General features: G+C 32.2%; 2 protein-coding genes across 2 annotated transcripts; one reads left to right on the top strand and one right to left on the bottom strand.

Moving 5' to 3' along the window:
- The first annotated feature begins 5132 nt into the window (after nucleotides 1-5132).
- LOC132623533 (F-box only protein 8-like) lies at nucleotides 5133-6951 on the top strand. Its single transcript, XM_060338308.1, has one exon. The coding sequence runs from the start codon at nucleotides 5575-5577 to the stop codon at nucleotides 6760-6762; it is 1188 nt and encodes a 395-aa protein (XP_060194291.1). The 5' UTR covers nucleotides 5133-5574; the 3' UTR covers nucleotides 6763-6951.
- A 4953-nt stretch (nucleotides 6952-11904) lies between these two features.
- On the bottom strand, nucleotides 11905-14701 carry LOC132627939 (protein JINGUBANG-like). Its single transcript, XM_060343566.1, has 2 exons — nucleotides 13911-14701; nucleotides 11905-12961 (listed from the first exon to the last, which is right to left on the bottom strand). The coding sequence occupies exons 1-2, from the start codon at nucleotides 14511-14513 to the stop codon at nucleotides 12176-12178; spliced, it is 1389 nt and encodes a 462-aa protein (XP_060199549.1). The 5' UTR covers nucleotides 14514-14701; the 3' UTR covers nucleotides 11905-12175.
- Between the last annotated feature and the right edge of the window lie 2245 nt (nucleotides 14702-16946).

A 16946-nucleotide genomic window follows, 5' to 3' on the forward strand; every position in this document is an offset into this window, starting at 1 on the left:
ACACAGTAGAAATTAAATCACATGCCCAGATGACAAGGGAAAAAAGAGGCTGGACTAAAACAACAAGATTTGGGAATAACAATGTCTTGACCATGCCATTATTATCAACTCAACTACCTAAACTTTATGCTAAACAGGTTCAACTTAACAAGCTGAACTATCACATGAATATGCTTGACTGGACTGATCAACCCAACCCAGGAGCCAAACTGAATAAGCATCTATCTTGGCCAATCAAACTAAACTAACACTTAAGTGCACTCAATAAGCTAACTGTCATGCTTGAATAATTCAAATCTAACATGAACATGCTTGCAAAGACCAACATATAAGTAGTTTAAACCAAAAGCACCAAACTGGACCAAACATAATCAATTGACAGGCTGAATCTTCATGCTTAAAATAGGCAGATCAAACTAACACAAGCATGCTGCACAAACTTGAGCTAAGGTCGGTTATAAGTATAAAGTAAACTCAAACATTAACCAGGAGCATTCAAAACAGATCCTAAACTGAACTAACATATAATGCAGGCAAACTAATATTATTATCCGAAAGGTGGGTAGACAGCTAAACAACGGTTCGAATATCGGCTAGGCAATACTCGAACATTGTTGTGTTCATACCAACAAATCATCACTTCCAATCTGATATTCAAATAAACACATATCAACACACATTAAGGATAAAGTAACTGAGTAAATTTAAACCTATACGAACCTATGCAAAAAGAAAACTATATCCAAGTAAACACTGATACAGTTATTCATTACCCTTGACAAAAACCATAGCAAACAGCACAGAACAAATAAAAAAAAATAAAAAAAAATAAGAAAATACGAAGGGGAAAGGGAGAATCACCTGTTTCGGGTGCAGCGAAATGGGTACGGGGGAGTCGATCTATCCGCGAACACTCCGAATCTCCTTCGACCCAAACTCGAATCAAACTTGGGTGTTCTCGAATTCGATGCAATACAAAAAGAAAGAAAGAAAAAAAAACAGAAGATCAATTGCCTATTTTAAATCGATGTGGAACGTTGTAACGACTACGATCTTAATGCTTTCTGGGGAATTTCTTGTGATAGAGATGAGGGCTTAATGATTTCTTTTTGGGGGTTTTTCCGATTTTTGATTTTTTTGAGGATTTTGACCACTGAAAATTTGTTCCTTTTTTGAGGGTTTTGGTTCGTTGCTGTCCGTCTCCCCCTCCTCCTCGTTCTCCCTCTCCTTTATAGGTTTTTTTTTTGTTTGTTTTTTTTGTGCTGAAAAAGGGAAGGAGGAGCGGGAGAGAGATAAAAGTGGGGACAAGGGTGAGTGGGGAACAGGGCATGGTGGGGAGCGGAGAAGAAGGAGTGAAAGGGGGAAGTGGGAGCGTCGGCGGAGAGGCGGGAAAGGAGAAGAGGCGGCTAGGGTTTTTTGGGGGGTGAAGGGAAAGAGGAGAAAGGAAGAAGAAGAGGCGGAAGGCGGAAAAAATGAGGGGAAACCCTTATTTTGATGAAAAATGTATCGGACCCGGTCCATCCGTGGACCGGGTCAATTTTAGACTGGGTTCTAAAAGGATGGACTAGTGAATTAAAACATGTACTGGTCTAAAAAAATGGGATAAAAACGTGGTCTAGTCCAACAAATATTAGGAGTTAATCGGACTTTGATTTGGGGTCCGGTAAGTCAAAATACGGACTGAGTGCAAGAAATAGTTTGGCCTCTAAATTTGAATAAAAGACCCATTTTGATTAACGATGTACCAAGGGTACCAGAATATCACCTAGTACGAAAAATGTGTAATTGTAAAAGACCCGGGTAAAAATTATATGATGTCGCAAATGACCGTGCAATAATATTTAATAACAAACGCTATCATTAAAATGTGCGAAGTAAATGCGATGCGTATGCGGAAGTTGGTAGAAACGTTGAGAAATGCAAGTTTGAATAATACTAAATAATAGCAGCAAATAAATAGCGGTAGTAATACTGCTAATAACAAATAATGATAATGGTAATAATGATAATATTGATGATAATGGTGATAAAAAATAATAATAGATATAATAATAATAGTAATAACAAATATTGATAATTAAAAATGATAATAATTATTAATAATAAAGATGATAATAATTAATAATAAAATAATAATAATAAATAACAATTATTGATAGTGGAAAAATGTTAATAAAATAATAATAACAATAATAGTGATAATAATAAGATAATAATGATAATAATAATAATAAATAACAATTATTGATAAAACAATGATAATAATTAATAATAAAATAACGATGATAATGATGATTAATAATTGATAACAAAATAACGCTGATAATAATGATTAGTAATTAATAATAATAATAATAATAATAATAATAATAATAATAATAATAATGGAAATAACAAGAAATAATAATTAATGACAATTAGTAATAAAATGATAATTTAAGAATAATAATAACAATAATAATAATAATAATAATAATAATAATAGTAATAATAATAATAATAATAATAATAATAATAATTATTATTATTATTATAATTATAATTATAATTATAATTATAATAATAATAATAACTGCAACGGAATAATAAAACGTGGGTGTTAATAAAAGACTAATAATTATAGTAAAATTTAAATGCATATTTTTTAATTTCTCAAAACACTAGAAGTATTAATAGGTATTTCGGGGGAGAGGCGGGACAAAATTGGGTGTCAACAATAAGCATTAAAATAAACAGGGTCATAGGCCAAACTGGTTTGTACTGTCCCTATAAGGTTTTTTTTTTTCCAATTTCTATTGCTTCCATCTCTTAAAGCTGCTATAAAGCTTTCCGGCAAACCTCTTAATATAAGTGGTTTGAATGCAACCTGTACTAACCCAAAATGCATAAATCTATGGGTTTCCTTATAAGGAGCTAAATCACTTTCAGATAATAATCTAAAAGTAGCATGGTCCCTATCAACTGTAATTGTTTCTTCAGTGGTTTTAACCACTTGTCTGATACCTAATTTCTCAAAAGTACCCATTTGATTTATTAATCTGGGCTGGATCTTAGGAATTGTCCATTTATTAAGTAAATCTAAGTGTTAAGGCATATCATATTCCTCTTTTTTTTTACTATTTTTAACAATATTTTTTCTTCTAATGATATCCATTAGAGAAAGAGCGTTGAACATATATCACCTATTCCTACTTTCGTACCATGGCTCTGATACCATTAACTACAGGATCGCACTCTGGGATGGCGCTTCAGAGGATCTTTTATAGGTTAATAACCCTGGCGATGGGTTTGTCCAATCTCAGAACAACTCCCAAAATAGCCCCAAACGCCACCTCGACTAAGGGGGCACAACAACAGGACCACCGCCTGAATTAGAACAGTCCGCCTGGGTTATTCTCTAGTGTGATATAGTTCAACACAATATGTTTAGCCTATCATATAGACTAAAGATAATATAGTAAATTTTTAAATGAAATAAAAGAAAAGGAAAGGAAATTACCTAAGTGAGTTGTGTCGTAACCAGAGAAGAGAGAGATGTAGCAAACTTCAAACTTTTATTTAGTAGATTTTTTTCAAGAGAGAGAAGGCAGTGTATGAAAGCTTGCCTTTTCTCAATTACAAGTGATCCTTTTATAATGGATCCTAAGACAAAACGACAAAATACAATTTTTAATAGATCCATGAGGTTATTACCTTCCAAGACATTATTACTAGTTTCCTGAAATTGTGAAAAGAAATTATAAAACTCATCATCTTCTTTTCCCTTACTAGTACAGGGCTGTCCTATTTGACAAGGAAGACATCCATCATCTGAACTAGTCGAAATATAACTTTCATTGTCAAGGACTCTAATATCTTCATCTGATGAAGAGTCACGTGATGCATCTGACTCAAAACCTGAATCTTCTGGTTCTGAATTCAACAAGATCTTGTATAAAGATTCTTTTAAGTCGTTATCAATGTCAAGGTTCTTAATTTTTTCCTTGACTTTGCAATCCTTATAAAAATGACCAACTCTGCCACATTTATAACAGGCCTTAGGATTTTTGGATTTAATAAAATCCTTCCTTTGTTTGAAATATTTCTTTCGCTTGGATTTCTTTTTCAAGCGTTTTTCTTTCCATTCCTGGAAAACTTTTTTCTTTTTGTGCCTGTAAGGCTTTTTGTTTGTGGCATTTCTAATCCAAATTGTCCACAAAATTCTCCTAATTGTTGTCTTTCAGTAAAATCATGTTTCTTAATTTGTTGATTTAGCTTAATCTCATTACATAAAGCCAAACCTTCTTGCATACATGTGCCTGCAAATATATTTATGCGGTAAAACTTTAATGGAAAGATTGATTAGTATTGAAAGTGTATAGAATTTATATAATTAGGATAAATTAATATATATATATATATATATATATATATATATATATATATATAACAATTAAAAAAATAATATAAGACTTAATGCTCGAATCACCTGCTGCATATTCAAAAAGAAAAAATAAACTATTAATTTCTACTTACTTTTGTCTCCATTATTTGTGGCTGCAAAGTAAAACAAATAGAATTAGAATTGAGAAAAAGAGTGACAATTTAACAGAAAATAAATAAAAAGCGAAATCTACGCAATGGAAGAAGCAATACGTGAGAATCCTAATAAACTCAAACAAAAACTAATAAACCAGAAATCACAGAGTTGTGGTAAAGTTTAGCGGCTAACTCACGTTAGGTTCATTATAGGTTCTTTTATAGATGCCTTCTTCTAACCTAAGTAGATTTTTCCTAAGGCCTTCATGCTTTTAATATAGTATAGATTTATTTAGATTTAAAAATTAAATTATTTATTTACTTAAAATCTTAATTATTAGGAAGATAAGTAAATGACTATTTTGTCTACTATAAAGTCTTTTAATGAAGGATAAAAAGTTCAATCAATATTTCTTCATGCTTTTAATATAACTGGTCTCTACGAACGTGCGTTGCACGTTATTCCCTATCAATTATCACAAAAAAGTAAGGATATAAAAGTCGTTCAATATTATAAGATTATTTTGATCAATCAACATTTATATTCATGCTTTTATAATAATATAAATAGATAGATATAGATAAGATTATATGAGGCTAACGGTGATAAACTCTTCTCTCTCATCCCCTAATTGCTCAACCTGAGAAAAATCTTTGCTTCTCTCCCAATTCTTTCGAGAAAATAAATCAAATCTCAATCTTGACTATTCAAATGGAAGAAGAAATAAAACAGGTCTCACCTTTGTGAGTTCAAATCGCAGAAGAGAGATGGCCTGTAGAAATCCCTTCGAATCAAGTTTCTAATGGATCTCAGCCGAATAGGCCCAATACTTAGTTAGTCTCCGCACAGTTTTCATTTAATTTCTCATGGCCCAGTTCGGGAAATGACCCGTGGCTCAAGATGTATTTAAAACGACAGAACCTTATACACATTTCAATTAATTCATTTTGGACAAAAATAAGAAAACGACTCTTTCTCTCTCTACTTTCTTCTCTCCTTCGTATTAGGGTTTAACAAGTTCAAAACCTAATTGAGCGCTTTATGACGAGGAGAAGATGGCGACTCAAACAAAGCAAGAGTCAATTCCCCAAGATATAATCATCCAAATTTTCTCATGGCTTCCTATTAAGTCTTTAATGCGTTTTAAGTGCGTTTCGAAATTTTATAATTCTCTTGTGTTGGAACGAAATTTCGGGGATCTCCATTTGTCCCATTATTTTAAGATCAGTCGTGGCGATACCAAATTTATTGCACGCGTAAAGGATGTTTGTTACGCTATAGAAGAGCATGATGAAGATGGAAGTGCCACCATGCATCAAACTGAGTGTTTTAATAAGTTGTATGATCACATTAACGGTCCTCCTGATGAATATCAGGATCATTTCATGTGCGATAATGGTTTGTGTTGCATATGGGATGTGACTTACAATGCCATGGGAGATGTATTTTTGAAGTATATTGCAATTTACAATCCCACTACAAGAGAAGTAAGATTTCTTCCACACTTGAAAGATTTTGAGCCAACAAGTTTTACCTATTATATCTGTTCAATAGGTTTTGAGCCAAAAGAAAACAAGTATAAAGTTCTTTTGGTTATTAATTTTTCAATCGAATTATCAAGAGCATGGGTTTTCACTTTAGGCATAGATAAATCATGGAGGGAGATTAAATTTGAACATGGTTATGATATTCCTCCATACAGATCCGGAATTTGCATTAGTGGCATTATCTATCGGTTTGGCGGTGCTCCGGAGTCCTGTATAGCTGCATTTGATGTTAAATCTGAAATTTTCAGAAGTATCCCAACGTGTCGTGAATTAGTTAATACTTTAGATGTAAGCAAATATGATTATATGCTGATAGAAGTAGAGGGAAAAATAGCAATCCTGGAATTTTTAGATTTTTGGTTTACTGAAGACATCCATCTATGGATTTTTGGAGAGACTCGAAAAGACGAATGGGAACATCACATCTTTCGATTTCCTTTAGGATCGGAAGGCATATACTTGCGTTCCCATAGGATTCGCAAGTATCGTGGTGAAGAGATTGTATTTGCAATGAACATCACGGCCAATGATGTTTTGGTTTGTTTTTGTTATGATGTCAAGAAAAAGAGCTGGAGACATTTTGAAGTCCAAGGAAGTCCTGTTTCGGTTGGAAGCATTTGTATTTATGCTGAAAGCCTCTTCTCATTAGAAAATATTGGCAGTACTCATCACCAAGTACAACTACAAGGCAATTAGACTTGTTCTCTGTTTGCTTTACTTAGAGTAATTTTTTTTTGTTAAACGTTAATTTGGTTATTTGTATTAAATCTTTTGTTGTAGTTCAAGTATCTGTTCTGAAGGATAGGAGGAAGAGTGGTTCTATCATTTATTAGTTGTTTAATTTGGGTATTTCAAATACATGTGTATTCTTATTCTACATAAGATTTCTCATTAAATAGTGCAGGTGATTCTTTGCCCTGTGATCTCCTAGCTAAAATCTGTATGAACTCACATTTATAAGCTCTAATTCTAATAAAATTTATTTGTAATTTAATGAATATGTAGAATTAATATGTTATGCATTGATTTTTTGTTGTTGTTGCGTCTGCTGAAAAATCCTGATCTAGGAAAACTCCATGACGACTCCCCCCATTGACTTCTCTGGTTGTGGAAATAGTTTTCTCTCAAAAAATGTAGCTTATCTTGATTTTATGATAATGGAAAATGTCAAGTCCTAGTTTTAGACAAGTAAATGAGAAATCTGAGAAGTAAAATACTCTAATTGGATCCTCTGGGAATGAATGGACATCAGGTCAGCAAGCATGTAATATTTTTAAGGTTTCCAGCATGGTTTCAAAGAGTCTGGTTGTTTTCATTTGCGATTTCATGCTGGTTTTGAGTGAAGGTGCTAGTTCATGGGAAAAGGGTTGCTCTGATGTGCTGCAATCTGCTTTGCTAGACATATACTGTAATATATTAACCCGGAATGTATACCTGTTTCATGGTATTTACTAATTTTCTTGGCAGTTTAATGGAATGAACTTTTAAAAAGAACTATACTCTGAGTTCTTCTAGGTCTACATCAGGAATAATAAGTAGCAAAATATGGTAGCTGGATCCAGAAAGCTACTACACAGTGTTACATTTTGTAGTTCCTCTTATTTTAGTTTAAGATGTTGTGGAGGCATATAGATTAGGAACTATGTACTATATTACATAAGCACTATGTTATGTATTGACTTTTGTTGCCACTTGATATAAGTAATACAGTATATTATTTTTTTGAATCAAAACAAGAGCTTTCTTCCAAAAATCTGATTCACAGTAGGTTAATTTTCCCCCTTTTGTTTGATTTGTTGAATTCATGATGGTATAATAATAGCATTCTCCAAAGTAGCAGTGAGTTCATGATCATGTTGACTGCTCTGTTAGTGAATATAACGCACATTGTTGCTTGCACAAGGTTTTCAAAAACCATCCTGTATCGAAGAGACATTCTCACAGGCTCTCTCTTACAAAGAAGATCGAAAAGTGATTTCTACTTAGAGTGGTCTGAAGTCTAGATTTCTTGTAGTTGTTTTCCCTTCATACTCCAGAATTTATAACTCCAGCCTGAGATAGATAAAGTTGTCATACAATTCTAGTTACTTTTTGTACAATCTGTACTACTCTTATTCTCAATGTATCACATTTCCAGTATATAGATGCAAGTTCATTCTTCGGTCTTTAAGTCACTTCGAACTCTATCTGAATTGAAAATTTATTCCATATTTCTCTTAACTGGAAAAAGGTTTTGTGTAATGAGACTAACAGAGGAGTCAATAGTTCATTTTTGGGCTTTCTGTTTCAATAACTAGCTTTGGTTTTGAATCCTTAACAATTAAACAGATGTCTGCTTTTACTTCCGTTTGCAAGGACAATGAGCCTTGTAATTTGTCAATGAAGATATATATCATTGTGGGACAACTTAACACCCCATACATGCTCAGGCCTATCAACCGGAGCGTGGACAACATAATATGGAGCCCGCTGAAAATTTGGATGAGTTTGACTAATACAATGTAAAGAAATGGACTTTTGCCTAAACCTAACCTCAAAAGCTAGCTTATGAGATGAGATTTGAAAGACTAATTCTTGTTATGAGTTTATTGAGATGAGATTTGTAAAGACTAATTCTTGTTATGAGTTTATTGTTTACTGTCATTTTTAATTCATTTATTAATGAAGAACATTTCTTTTTAATTGTTGAACCGGAAATAGTTGATTTAACAAGGCTATTCATTTAGAGAGTTGACTATGTACAGGAAAAAAATGATATTTTAATTTGATTCTCAACATTATAGAAGCAGTTGATGGGCTTCTTGGGGTGTCATCACAAGTGTTGTGAGATTTAAGAGCCAATATTCCCCCGTCCCACCTACACCTTCAGTGGAGAAAGAAACAAAGAAAATAATGGAAGGTACCAAGCAAGGAAGAGAAAGAAATGAGGGGGAAAAATGTGTTTTTCATTTCATCTTTCTTTTTTTATCAACCTAATATGTACCAAGAAAAAATAATTCAAGACTATTGCAAATTTGTTGTCAACAACCTGATAATCGAAATGTGCCGAGATGGTAACCTGATGACCAAGAGTAAACAGTTCAACTAATTAATCATAGTGTTAAGGGTTTGAATCAGGTATGTGGTCACTTATGCGAGCTGGGCTTTACGTATATATACATATTAAGGAGAAATATTTATGAAACGAAAAGATAGTTTTCTATTTACAAAATATAACATTACGAACCCTATAACAAACAAATTATTTTTTAAAAAAATATTTTTTATTTTTTAAAGAAATATTTTTTATTTTTTATTTTTTTCACTCAAAATTATGTATGAAAGTTGTATGAAATATGTATATCTCGCTCAAGACTTAAAAAGTTCGCTCAAAATTTAGTGTATGAAATGTATATATCTTGTTCAAGGCTTAAAAAATCACCTCAAAATTGTATATATGAAAAAGGTGTGAAATTTGTATCTCGCTCAAGGCTTAGAATTTCGCTCACTTTTTCGTGTATAAAGTTCATGTTAGATTTCTCTAAAATTAATGCAACTACAACAACATTGTATACAACTTTAATACAAAATTCAAGACTTAAAATAATCCCTTAAATTTTTGTGTATGAAATATGTATATCTTGCTCAAGGCTTAAAAAATTTGCTCAAATTTTGTGTATGAAATGTGTATATCTCGATCAAGGCTTAAACATTATGCTCAAAATTTTATGTATGAGAATGGTATGAAATATGTATATCTCGCTCAAGACTTAGAATTTCATTCACATCTTGTGTATGAAAAAACTTCAACATTTCGCTTACACATACACATATATTTCATACATTTTTCATACACAAAAATTTGAGGTAATTTTTAAGCCTTTGAGCAAATTTTTTTTTTAAATAATTTTTTTTAAAAAAATAAAATTGTTTTTTTAAGTTTAAAATAATTTTTTTAAATAAATGTTTTTTTAAAAAAATTATTTTCTGAAAATAAAATAAAAAAATGAAAAATATATGAAAATCCGTCACCATCCTATTGGCCTAGTTTGAATTATACCCTATTTAATTAAAATTTAACCCATAACCCGATATCCAATTAAAAGACCCATATCCATACCCGGAAAATTCGAGTCAAGTTTCGAAAAACTTCTTCAATGGCTTCTTCCTAACAGAGTTTTAGTAAAGGGTCTAAAACAGAACAACTTTAAAGTATACAAAACTATATTAACACAGGAAATTTCATTACTTTATCAGATTAACCAGGGAAAAAAATGTACAATTACTTAACAAAACTCATTTATTTGAGAGAGAATGGAGACGTAGATACATTGCACATGGCAAAGATTATCATGGTAAGTGCAATTGCAGACGAGAGTATTATTATACAGGGGCATATCTTTCCTTTTCAAAGTGCTCCAATTCGGATTACCATCACAAGCGTTTAGCTTAAAATCCCAGTCTTTTTACCCCAATTGAGCTGCTATTTCTTTAAGAGCTTCAACTGCAATCAAAGTAAACGAGTATCAACCTTTTTATATACATTCCCTTAAAAGAAGTGGAATTTATTGACCTTCATCTTTACGAAGTTGACAATGTAAATTAAAATCCTTTCAATCTTTAACTAAGAATTGTCTAGGTCCTTCAAAATATACTTTTCTTTAGCCATTTGAAGTAGTTTTTTTAAGCTTGACCCGAATTTTTCCGGGTATGAGTATGGGTCTTAATTAGATACTGGGTTATGGGTTAAATTTTAATTAATTAGGGTATAATTCAAACTAGGCCAATAGGATGATGACAAGTGTCCCTTCGTTAAAATAAAGGGTATATATGTGCCAAAATGTAATAACAAGGGTATACTTAGCTCCAAAATACAACGGTAGGGGTATATTTGGCCTCAAAGTATAACGAAGGGTATATCTGGGTTTTTTCTAATAGTACAGGGATATATTTGGTCCTTTTCCGTATATTTTATAATGGGTGGATTCAAATTTACAATTTCTGTTTGCTCTAAATTCAAGTTGAAGTGTATATGATCAACTCATCTAATAATTTGAGTTATTGTTAAGATTGAACACATCTTCAACAGTGATTAAAGTATTTTGTACAAAGTGGTTGAGGCTGCTATATTCAACTCTCGTACACATTAGTAGATATGGTGGTTATGTTTCTATTACGCGACAATCATCATTAATTCAGAACTGGGATTATTCTTCTTAATATAATAAAGACTTCATGATTTGACAACGTGCGCTTACATGTTTGGCTTGTATATTTGTAAATTCATTAAAAAATTGTATAGCTGATAGTTTCTTGATTTGTTCGTTAGAAGAATCTTTTAGTGCTAGTAGTGATGAGAGAACGTGGGCAGAATTTCAATTACACATCATTTTTTTTAATTTTTCCAGCAAAAGAGTTAGTCAAAGTCAAGTTGTTTATGGAACATGCTTCGCATTGTCATTGGAATAAACAATTGGTCGTAATATGATGTCTGATTCGATCGCCAGATTATGTATATATCTAATTTATATACAACAATGAAAAGAGGGAGTGGTGCCACACTCATATTTGCTAATGACAACATCAACCTACTTCTTCAACAAGAACATTCCTATTTCTTTATAAACGATACTAATATTTTAGAAAAATCAAATTAAAGTTATAAAGAAATGACGGTAGATGAGCAGATGCGGGAAAAAAAAAAAAGTACTGTTGAGATTCTTTCACCGTTAAGTAGAGATATCCGATTCAAACTTGGCCTCTTAATTTGATGAAGAACCGTTCATCAAATCAATCAACAAAGTCTGAATATCAAATATTTAAATTGAAGCAAAAAGATAGTGTATAGTTAGATGAATAAATTTCGAATGCAGAATAACTAAAGTGAAAGAAGAAAACAGATGCACTACAAGATGAAGAAAACTCTGTAAACTAAATATTTTTACATGCTATCATAGGAAAGTTGTATAGGTAACTAAGAAATTATAAGAAGCAAGTTATTCATACACATTCCTTGCCCTGATTTACATAATAATCGTGCTAGAAGAAAATTTACACACTAGATCAATTGCAACACTTACACCATAATCTCTTAATTAACGTCTCATCTCTGTTAGCAATGTTATACGTGTCATACACTTGGACCGTCTGATGAATATTTAGCAGATGGAATTGAATCCCAACTAACATTTTCTTGGCCATTTTGCATACTCATTTGATGCAAATTAGGTGACATTTCTGAAACACTCCAAACTTTCACTGATTTATCAAGACTTCCACTATAAACCACCCATTTTTTCTCACTTCCACTTGACTCTTTATCTTCCTGGACCGCTAAACATTTAACCGGTCCATTATGGCCAGTTAATATACTCAAACACATATGAACCGGACCGTCCCTTTTCCAAACAATAATATTTTTATCAGCTGAACCACTAAAAACCAAATTTCCAGCAACAGCAAGGCAAAGAACTGCTAATTTATGCCCTTTAAGGACCCCACCATGTGTCAAATTTTTTTTCTCACGTTCCCAAAAATTTAAAACACCATCTGATGAACCGCAATAAACCACTGAACCGGATTTATTAACCGCTAGAGCCGTAACGGCACATTCTTGGTTAAGTAGTGTTTGTACAAAGACGTGATTTACGTGTTTTCCCTTGGATTCTCTTTTCCAAACTTTGACGGTTCCGTCAGCTGAACCGGTGTAGACGATTCCATCTACACTGGCTACAACAGAGTTGACGGCATCGTCATGAGCTTTAACGGATTCTAAGCATTTGGAGTTATCAACTCTCCATACTTTAAAAGTTCTATCCCATGAAGCTGAGTAGAGAAGGCCTTGGCTATGGTCCATGCTTAAGCATGATATTGCGTCGCAATGCTTGATCCAAAGGGCTGTGCGATTGCGCTTTACCTGTTCAGACGTAATATAATAAGAAATTAAAAGTGTGTCATCTCTCTTGTAATATGAAGAGAGTTGCTAAATTTTCACATCAATTTGATCCAAATTTGGCCACACTTATGTAAAAATCACCATAACCTCTATTGTATAATTTTAAACTAAGATAAACTTTGAAAAGAAAAGATAGAAATAACATTAAGTAAGCATAAATTATTAAATTTGACCTAACTAGTCATATAAATTTACCTTATTTGGGCCATTGTGACCAAAATAGTATGGGCCAAAAGACCTTATTGTAATATGAAATATGGTACAAAAGCAAGCAAATCACTTGGCTAAAATCTCATTAATTACCATTGAAAAGCGAAAAAATGTCATGACCCGTGAACAAAGAATCAGGTCTATAAGTGAAAAGCAAAAATTTAATGAATGCTTTGACATTTAAGCCAAATGTATGAAAAACACTGAAATTGTCCTTTTAAATGAGAGTTGATGAGAATTTCACACATTTTTTTAAATTTATCTTTATAAAAGAAAAAAAAAATGAACATTTATATAAAGAGGGTCTTAACAAGTCATGTAATTGACGGTAAAATGAGCATATTAAGATTAAATAATTTCAAGAATATTTACTTCCTCCGTCTTAATTTAAGTGTCTTATTTCCTTTTTTGGTCTGCTCCAAAAAAGAGTGTCTCTTTCTATATTTAGTAAGTTTTTCAATTCCAACATTCTAGGTAGCAAGTTTAAAATCACAAGATTTAAAGAACTAGACACGTTTTAAATTTAAGACTATAAAATTCAAAAATCTACCTTTATTTTTTAATCTTCGTGTCCAGTCAAACTAACACACTTTTAAACCGGGACGGAGGGAATATATTTCTTTTTTAGAACAAACTAAAAAAAAAATAGTATGTCATATAAATGAAACATGAGAAGTAATTAAAGGTGTACGCAATTTACCTCCACATAGTTGCTGGGCTTGACGGAAGCCTTGAAAATCTCAAGAAGTGTCGGTAAACTCCCAGCACGTTTATGGTTGTTAGGATTCTTCGATTGTACCTTCCAAACTCGCACTTTTCCATCTTGATGACCTGTAAAAATCTTCTCTCCAGCAATAATGATAGCTTTAACAAGACCGCTATTTGATTTAAATGCAGAAAATTCCTTCAGATCCTTCCAAACACGTATGTTCTTGCTATCCGAACCAGTATAAAGAATATCATTCTTCGCAGCTAAGGAATAAATATGCCCTTCTTCACGAACGAGAGACCCAATGAGCCCATTTTGTGGGAAGTTCTTTGGAACATCATCGTCAAATTTGTGCCAAGGAGATTTAGTGCAAGGTGAACAACTTTGGTTCCATGGAGACAACATTGTAGGGGACCCATCACCACTAAGGCGATTTGGGTCATAGCCTGAGAGACTGCTGTGACCGACGTCGAATTCGTCGTCCGTCACGGCAGTTGACGACATGTTGGGCACGGAGTGAACTATATGCATGTTACGAAACTTAATATTATGAGGTAGTAATATAGTATTATGGCGACAAGTTGAATCTAACATTTGAGGTTGTAAACTTTGTACGCAATTGGCTTTCTCTTAGTTACTCGTTTAATCTTCGAATTCTTTCAAAAAAACAAAAAAAAAAACCGAAAATTGAGGAGAAAAAGCAAATGCAAATAGAATGAAGAGAAAGGAGATGAAGAGAAAATTTAGTTGGATGAAAAGGAGAATGGTTGAGAGGTTTTGTAGGGAATATAAACAGATTGAAGGTAGGAGAGGAGAGAGAGTGAGAGAATGGGAAGTGAAAGGATATGTAACCAGATATTGACACGTGTACGGTGGACATTATTTCGGGCTTGGTTAGTGTTTGGTTTCCATAAGTTATTTCCTTTTCTTTTTTTTAAATATAATATTTTAAGTAGTGAAAGTGCAATATTCTTTAATTTCCCTCGCTGTATATGGACAAAATCATCTTCATACGTTAATTAGTTATTAAACACCTAAAATATAAACTTTGACGGAATTTTATTTAAGAGTAGTGCATAATTTTTTATCTAACAATCCATTTCCTTTCTGTTGCCAAAAAGCTCTCCACGGTCATGTCAACTTGTTAATCTTTTTTTGTAATGTATAATTTAATCTTATGTTAATATGATATAAATCCCGTTGAATTAGCTGATTAAAAATAGTTAATGTTAAGTGTTGAAAACATTGTTGCAACTAATTTTATAAAAAAAGTAGTTATGCATTTGGATAATTTGAAATTGATATTAAGCGGTCAATGAATTTGGTAGAAAAAAAATGTTTATTACAAGTATTTTTTCTATTAAAATTATTTAAATGTCCTCAAGCTTCTTTTTTTCTTTAATTAAATCACCATCCAGCAGCCTATTCTAACCTAACTTGTGATGGTGTCAGATTTGGCACGACCCCTACTTGTAGATATAGCATAATCCCATAACTTGTGTGAAGAGCTTCTCTTATTTAGAATCCACTCCAACAAAGTTAGCCTTTCTATAGCAGTGATTGACCTGAAATTACCCTTGCCTCATTAAAAGCTTAATTTGATTAATATGCTGTATGTTGATGTAACAATTGTTGATGCACCATTAAAGCTCCTTCATGAGTAGAGTCAAAGTTTCAAATTTTGTTGCTGCACACTCCAAAATATGAGAAGAAAATTATGATCCAATTGGCTTTAAGAGTCTCTAATATATTAAGCACTCCTCCTGCTGCTTCACCAGAAATTATCTTTACAGCGGTCATCGATTTTGAGCTTCATACGGTTAAATGTCCTCAAGGCTATCTCTGGAAAATACAAATCTACAAGAATTTTTAAATTAAAAGGACATAACATGTAAAAACATAAGTTGCACGGGAATGACTCAGTCGACCAACTTATTACTTTATGACATATGGTTGATCTAGGCTTAATTATAAGCACATTTAGTATTTATCAAACGAATACATAAGGTAAAAAGTGTATACAATAAGTTAATTTAATCAGCTTATAAGTTTAACCAAACACGCTTATATAGACTATGAGATTTGTGCACATTCTTAAAACCTTCATTAATAATCTAATACTATTAAAATCAATGTTAAAATTTCACTTACCCAATTAGTGGCAGACCACCTCAATGATTAAGGTTTATTTTTAGATTAATTAAGTAGGACTTTAAGAGCCTAGTGCTTGGGCTAATTACTTGTTTACGCCTGTATGATTTGGTACATTCATTTTAGACGTACTAATTATCATCACACTTATTGCTAGGCCGCATCATATTCACAATGCGATTTATAGGAGTAGTTTGTTAGTTTTATCCAACCTCTGAAATGGTGACACGAGACTCAAAGCATAGAGTGCTAAGAAATATGAAAACTGAGGTGTTTTGATTTAGTAAAACATTTTTTCACATTGATAAGCAAACAACAAACTTAATGAAATCGTTCTTAGGCTTAATTCAATGTACTATCTAAATATCTGACAAATTACCCTGCCAAGTCGTTCTCAAGGAGACATTAATCAGTGTTAGATAGTCTGTTCGGCAAGATTTCAAAATCTGCTCATTTGAATTGTGTCTTTTTTTGTTGTTAAAAATTGGAGAATAACAATTTCTGTTTGGTTAATCAATTTGAAAAATAATTTTGTCAATACTAGAAAACAATTTGTGCTTAGCCAAGGTTTCAAAAGTGCTTTTGGGGAAAAAATATTTTTTTAGCTTATGAAAAATAGTTTCTGCTAGTATTTAAAAGCATATATTTTTCTTAAAAATTTGACCAAACATCTCAACTCTCTAAAAGCAAGTCCTTTTTTTTTAATGGAAAATAAGGATTTTTTGCTTCAAGAAAATTGACCAAACAAGCTATAAAAGGTCAAAAATTTCAAGTCTATAATACGAATTCGGATTTGACTTAATTATATATTACCTAGTGTTTGCACCAGATCAATACACTTTACAATGATCAAGGAAACAATGAGGTGACAATACA

This window comes from Lycium barbarum, chromosome 2, assembly GCF_019175385.1.
Source record: "Lycium barbarum isolate Lr01 chromosome 2, ASM1917538v2, whole genome shotgun sequence".
Lineage (NCBI taxonomy): Eukaryota > Viridiplantae > Streptophyta > Magnoliopsida > Solanales > Solanaceae > Lycium > Lycium barbarum.